The following is a 7,061-nucleotide window of genomic DNA, read 5'->3' on the forward strand; positions in this document are numbered from 1 at the left end:
ACGAGCCATGAGCAGCCAGAGCCGTCAGAGAGCCATGAGCGTCGAGAGCCGTCAGAGAGCCATGAGCGTCGAGAGCCGTCAGAGAGCCATGAGCGTCGAGAGCCGTCAGAGAGCCATGAGCGTCGAGAGCCGTCAGCCTGCCATGAGCGTCGAGAGCCGTCAGCCTGCCATGAGCGTCGAGAGCCGTCAGAGAGCCATGAGCGTCGAGAGCCGTCAGCCTGCCATGAGCGTCGAGAGCCGTCAGCCTGCCATGAGCGTCGAGAGCCGTCAGCCTGCCATGAGCGTCGAGAGCCGTCAGCCTGCATAGACCTGCCAGAGTCCTTTAGCCAGGATCTGCCAGAATATATCAGCCGGGACCTGCCCCTTGTCCCGGTGTTGCCCCTTGTCCCGGTGCTGGTCTTTATCCCGGTGCTGCCCCTTATCCTGGTGCTGCCCCTTGTCCCGGTGCTGCCCCTTGTCCCGGTGCTGCCCCTTGTCCCGGTGCTGGCCGTTTATTTAGGGGATGTGAGTTTTAGGGTGGTCATTGGGAGGGGAAGACTGAAGCGGTGAGTGACTATGGTGGTGTGGGGACAGCGTCCAGAGCCGGAGCCACCACCGTGGTCAACTGCCCACCCAGACCCTCCCCTGGACTTTGTGCTGGTGCGCCCGGCGTTCGCACCTTGAGGGGGGGGCTCTGTAACGGTCCTGACCTGTTTTATGTTGTTTTTTATGTGTTTATGGTCAGGGCATGTGTTTTGGGTGGGCAGTCTATGTTATCTGTTTCTATGTTGGTTTTGGGTTGCCTGGTATGGCTCTTGATTAGAGGCAGGTGGTTTGCGTTTTCCTCTAATTAAGAGTCATATTTAGGTAGGGCGTTCTCACTGTTTGTTTGTGGGTGATTGTCTCCTGTGTCGTGTCGATGTATGTACCATACGGGACTGTTTGGCTGTTCGTTTTCGTTTCGATGTCGTCTGTTTCCTGTCCGTGAGTTTACGTGTAGTTATGTAAGTTTATGTTCAGGTTTCGTCAACGTCGTTTTCTTGTTTTGTAAATTTGAAAGTGTTTTGTGTTTCGTGTTGCCATCGTCGTATTCATAATAAAGATGGCTTATTTCCCTGAAGCTGCATTTTGGTCTGATGATCCTTCTCTCCTCTCCTCGTCTGAGGATGAGGAGAGCGACAGTCGTTACAGTTTTACCCTGTACCCAGTTCTTTACCCTGTTTTACACTGTACCCAGTTCTTTACCCTGTACCCAGTTCTTTACCCTGTACCCAGTTCTTTACCCTGTTTTACCCTGTACCCAGTTCTTTACCCTGTACCCAGTTCTTTACCCTGTACCCAGTTCTTTACCCTGTACCCAGTTCTTTACCCTGTTTTACCCTGTACCCAGTTCTTTACCCTGTACCCAGTTCTTTACCCTGTACCCAGTTCTTTACCCTGTTTTACCCTGTACCCAGTTCTTTACCCTGTTTTACCCTGTACCCAGTTCTTTACCCTGTTTTACCCTGTACCCAGTTCTTTACCCTGTTTTACCCTGTCCCCAGTTCTTTACCCTGTTTTACCCTGTACCCAGTTCTTTACCCTGTTTTACCCTGTACCCAGTTCTTTACCCTGTACCCAGTTCTTTACCCTGTTTTACCCTGTACCCAGTTCTTTACCCTGTTTTACCCTGTACCCAGTTCTTTACCCTGTTTTACCCTGTACCCAGTTCTTTACCCTGTACCCAGTTCTTTACCCTGTACCCAGTTCTTTACCCTGTTTTACCCTGTACCCAGTTCTTTACCCTGTTTTACCCTGTACCCAGTTCTTTACCCTGTTTTACCCTGTACCCAGTTCTTTACCCTGTTCACTGTACGTCAGTGGTGACTTTAGGTAACATGGTCAGGTTACCAGACTTCTCATTATGGATTCCAATACCCAGCTCTCTTCCTTCCTCTCATGATTAGACCCTTGATTCCTTCTAACCCCCCCCCCCCTTAAAAGATTTAGATGCACTATTGTAAAGTGGTTGTTCCACTGGATATCATAAGGTGAATGCACCAATTTGTAAGTCGCTCTGGATAAGAGCGTCTGCTAAATGACTTAAATGTAAATGTAAAAATTAGCCAGTCTCTGCCCAGGTTTCCTGTATAGCTGAGTCAGTCCAGACAGCCCTGTATCATCCCTGACGGAGAGAGGGAGGGATGGAGGGAGGGAGAGAGAGAGACAAGTAGAGGTAGAGAGATGACGAGAGGATAGGGGGAGAGAGAGAAAGGGAGAGAGAAGAAGTAAATGATAATGACTGCCTCCTCTCTTCTAGTCGGAGCAGTAGCAGCATGAGGAACAGCACTGTGCTGCAGGCCCCAGATAAGAGCTGCTGTGCCTCCTCTCCTCCTTCCCTCCCTCTGCTTAATCTTCTCCGGTGCCAGTGGAGCTGCTTTCTTACAGCTCGCTCTGCTGTATCTGTACACATTCCTGTGTGATAACACCTTACGTCCACAGACAGACACTCAGACAGACAGCGCTCTGCTCTGGAAACTGGGCTTGACATCTATGAGCTCATCCTTCACTCCTTTACTCTGCTACTACCTCCCAAATGGCTCTGGATAAAAGTAGTGCACTATCTAGGGAATAGGGTGGCATATGGAATGCAAACTGGATTAGGGTGTGCTCACTCAGCCCCAGCGAGGAGAGAAGCAGTTATGTGTCTTGTCTAGCCAAGCTTGTGGTCCAAGTTTAAATTGTTTCAACACTGGCCTGCTGGGTTATTTGACCATTTTACTGCAAACGGTAGAGACCAAATTACATTTGATAAGGGAGTCAATGATGAGGTAATCTTGCCTTGCTCGAATGACAAAAGACTCCAGCTATGACGCTTAGTTGTAATTGTGCCTACTATAAGTGTCCTGTCTGGCTGGTCCTGGATATTGAGTCAGTGTTGAAGGTGTGTGTGAGGAATGGGTGTCTGGATATTGAGTCAGTGTTGAAGGTGTTTGTGAGGAATGGGTGTCTGGATATTGAGTCAGTGTTGAAGGTGTGTGTGAGGAATGGGTGTCTGGATATTGAGTCAGTGTTGAAGGTGTGTGTGAGGAATGGGTGTCTGGATATTGAGTCAGTGTTGAAGGTGTGTGTGAGGAATGGGTGTCTGGATATTGAGTCAGTGTTGAAGGTGTGTGTGGGGAATGGGTGTCTGGTTGCTCATCTATTCCCTTTAAAATGCACTACTGTTGCCCAAAGCCCTAGTACTACGTCAGAAGTAGTGCACTATATAGGGAATAGGGTGCCATTTGGGACACAGACTAGTCACCCCCCCACCCCCGCATTGCATCTTGGGCTGGTGATTTATGGGCACAGAGGGCTGCAAGGAAGGACAGTTATTAACGCACTAGGCTGGAAATTGATGAGTCGGCTCGGATGCTCTGGTCTCTTGACACAGTGCAGTAACTGTTACTGCTGCTGGAGGATGGGCTACTACTGTAATTATGCCTGCCAGGCCTTTTGGCCCTGGTCAGAAGTAAGTATATGAAATAAGCTGCCATTTAGGATGCACAAAGCACTAGCCTGAGCCTCCGCCTCTCACCGCTGAGGATGGAATAGGGCTCCTAGACTATTCCATACAGGATAGATGACAGAGTAGATACTAGCTACAAACGACCAGAACATTGCAATAGATTTGGCTGTGATGTTTGGGTTCAGTCACCACCACAACAGTCAAGGTCATTTGGGCGATAGTAGCTTCCTTGTTTTATTTCTCTGACTGAATTAGTTGAGGTCTTGTGATGAATGGATTTAATAAAACACGGTTTATTTTTAAACCAATTTCCTGTGGCGTGTGGATGGGAATCTGTGAGCTGCTGCTGCTACTGGTGTAGGATAGTGAAGGATAGTGTAGGATAGTGAAGGATAGTGTAGGATAGTGAAGGATAGTGTAGGATAGTGAAGGATAGTGTAGGATAGTGAAGGATAGTGTAGGATAGTGAAGGATAGTGTAGGATAGTGTAGGATAGTGTAGGATAGTGTAGGATAGTGAAGGATAGTGTAGGATAGTGTAGGATAGTGAAGGATAGTGTAGGATAGTGAAGGATAGTGAAGGATAGTGTAGGATAGTGAAGGATAGTGAAGGATAGTGTAGGATAGTGAAGGATAGTGTAGGATAGTGAAGGATAGTGTAGGATAGTGAAGGATAGTGTAGGATAGTGAAGGATAGTGTAGGATAGTGTAGGATAGTGAAGGATAGTGTAGGATAGTGAAGGATAGTGTAGGATAGTGAAGACCCCAATTTGCTCAACCCTGCCCCCTGACTGGTTTAACACAGCATATTTCTCATACCATTGTTACCTAGATGAATTTGGCTTCTATTTAGTTTCAATTAACAGTTTTGATGCCGCACTTGTTTGGCCTGGAATTTAAACTAGGGGAATTACTGACAGCACCCTGGCTACATTATTTAAGCCTAAACTCTATATATATATTTGTGTTCAACAACATTATGGAAGCAGTGGTAGAGTACAACTCTAGCTAACTGCTGACCTTTTGTACTAGCATCATGTGACAAGCAGAGGCCAGGTTAGTGGATTTTATTGTTTCCGTTGCAGCAGATAAAAGTTAGTCATAAAACAATCCAGGCAGCTGCCCGGCAGTTAAACTAAACGCTCTAGTGGATTGTTCCACTGTTTCTAGGACGTTATGACGTCGTGAGGAACTACCGGTCACGCCCATCCAAAAGGATATCAGAAGTTTATCTACCGCTGGAGGTCAGATTTTGAAATGCAAAGATTCTAGTGCTGCCATCAGTCTGCTACACTATTTATGAAAGTTGTAGTTGTAAAGAGAGCTTATGTTCTGTACTAGCCTGGTCCCAGATCTGTTTGTGCTGTCTTGCACCTGCCAACTCCTGACAATGACCATAGGAGTTAGCATTGGCAAGATGGCAAAAACAGATCTGGCACCAGGCTAACTTTGTATAGTGATATGTAGAACATGATGCTAATCACTTAATCAAGTGCTCTGACTCCCAGACAGAGACATAATGGGAGTAGTAGTATTGGTAGTGGTAGTAGTATTGGTAGTGGTAGTAGTATTGGTAGTAGTATTGGTAGTGGTAGTGGTAGTAGTATTGGTAGTGGTAGTGGTAGTAGTATTGGTAGTGGTAGTGGTAGTAGTATTGGTAGTAGTATTGGTAGTGGTAGTGGTAGTAGTATTGGTAGTGGTAGTAGTAGTAGTATTGGTAGTGGTAGTGGTAGTAGTAGTAGTATTGGTAGTGGTAGTGGTAGTAGTATTGGTAGTGGTAGTGGTAGTAGTAGTAGTATTGGTAGTAGTATTGGTAGTGGTAGTAGTATTGGTATTGGTAGTGGTAGTAGTATTGGTAGTGGTAGTAGTAGTGGTAGTGGTAGTAGTATTGGTAGTGGTATTGGTAGTGGTAGGAGTATTGGTAGTGGTAGTAGTAGTGGTAGTGGTGGTAGTATTGGTAGTGGTAGTAGTATTGGTAGTGGTAGTAGTATCGGTAGTGGTAGTAGTATTGGTAGTAGTATTGGTAGTGGTAGTAGTATTGGTAGTGGTAGTAGTATTGGTAGTGGTAGTAGTATTGGTAGTGGTAGTAGTAGTGGTAGTGGTAGTAGTAGTGGTAGTGGTAGTAGTATTGGTAGTGGTAGTAGTAGTGGTAGTAGTATTGGTAGTGGTAGCGGCAGTGGCAACAGCAGCCTAGTGGGGCGGCAGGTAGTCTAGTGGTTAGAGCGTAGTAGTGGTATTAGTGGTGGTAGTAGTAGTGGAGGTGGTGGTAGTAGTAGTGGTGGTATTAGTGGTAGTAATGGTGGTAGTAGTAGTGGTGGTAGTAGTAGTGGTGGTTGTAGTAGTGGTGGTAGTAGTAGTGGAGGTAGTAGTAGTGAAGGTAGTAGTAGTGAAGGTAGTGGTTGTAGTAGTGGAGGTAGTAGTAGTAAAGGTAGTGGTTGTAGTAGTGGTGGTGGTAGTAGTAGTGGTGGTTGTAGTAGTAATGGTGGTAGTAGTGGTGGTAGTAGTAGTGGAGGTAGTAGTAGTGGTGGCTGTAGTAGTGGAGGTAGTAGTAGTGAAGGTAGTGGTTGTAGTAGTAATGGTGGTAGTAGTGGTGGTTGTAGTAGTGGTGGTGGTAGTAGTGGTGGTAGTAGTAGTGGAGGTAGTAGTAGTGGTGGTTGTAGTAGTGGAGGTAGTAGTAGTGAAGGTAGTGGTTGTAGTAGTGGTGGTGGTGGTAGTAGTGGTGGTTGTAGTAGTGGTGGTAGTAGTGGTGGTGGTAGTAGTAGTGGTGGTAGTAGTAGTGGATGTAGTAGTAGTGGTGGTTGTAATAGTGGTGGTTGTAGTAGTGGAGGTAGTAGTAGTGGTGGTTGTAATAGTGGTGGTTGTAGTAGTGGAGGTTGTAATAGTGGTGGTTGTAGTAGTGGAGGTAGTAGTAGTGGAGGTAGTGGTTGTAGTAGTGGTGGTTGTAGTAGTGGTGGTTGTAATAGTGGTGGTTGTAGTAGTGGAGGTAGTAGTAGTGAAGGTAGTGGTTGTAGTAGTGGAGGTAGTAGTAGTGGAGGTAGTAGTAGTAAAGGTAGTGGTGGTTGTAATAGTGGTGGTTGTAGTAGTGGAGGTAGTAGTAGTGAAGGTAGTGGTTGTAGTAGTGGTGGTGGTAGTAGTAGTGGTGGTTGTAGTAGTGGAGGTAGTAGTAGTGAAGGTAGTGGTTGTAGTAGTGGTGGTTGTAGTAGTGGTGGTTGTAGTAGTGGTGGTAGTAGTAGTGGAGGTAGTAGTAGTGAAGGTAGTGGTTGTAGTAGTAATGGTGGTAGTAGTGGTGGTTGTAGTAGTGGTGGTGGTAGTAGTGGTGGTAGTAGTAGTGGAGGTAGTAGTAGTGGTGGTTGTAGTAGTGGAGGTAGTAGTAGTGAAGGAAGTGATTGTAGTAGTGGTGGTGGTGGTAGTAGTGGTGGTTGTAGTAGTGGTGGTAGTGGTAGTAGTATCGGTAGTGGTAGTAGTATTGGTAGTAGTAGTGGTAGTGGTGGTAGTATTGGTAGTGGTAGTAGTATTGGTAGTGGTAGTAGTGTTGGTAGTGGTAGTAGTAGTGGTAGTGGTAGTAGTATTGGTAGTGGTAGTAGTAGTGGTAG

The 7,061-nt window shown here is 46.3% G+C and overlaps 1 protein-coding gene across 1 annotated transcript in view; it reads left to right on the forward strand.

Annotated features, from left to right (window-relative positions):
- The first annotated feature begins 1,199 nt into the window (after positions 1-1,199).
- LOC129849636 (uncharacterized) overlaps positions 1,200-7,061 on the forward strand; it is a 5,926-nt gene continuing 64 nt past the window's right edge. The window contains exons 1-2 of the mRNA XM_055916467.1: positions 1,200-5,935; positions 6,011-7,061. The exon at positions 6,011-7,061 is cut by the window's right edge and continues 64 nt beyond it. Of these exons, the coding sequence (XP_055772442.1) occupies positions 5,765-5,935; positions 6,011-7,061 (1,222 nt within the window). The 5' untranslated portion in view covers positions 1,200-5,764. The remainder of the gene's footprint in view (positions 5,936-6,010) is intronic.

Source organism: Salvelinus fontinalis, unplaced genomic scaffold (genome assembly GCF_029448725.1).
Source record: "Salvelinus fontinalis isolate EN_2023a unplaced genomic scaffold, ASM2944872v1 scaffold_1595, whole genome shotgun sequence".
In the NCBI taxonomy this organism is placed as follows: domain Eukaryota; kingdom Metazoa; phylum Chordata; class Actinopteri; order Salmoniformes; family Salmonidae; genus Salvelinus; species Salvelinus fontinalis.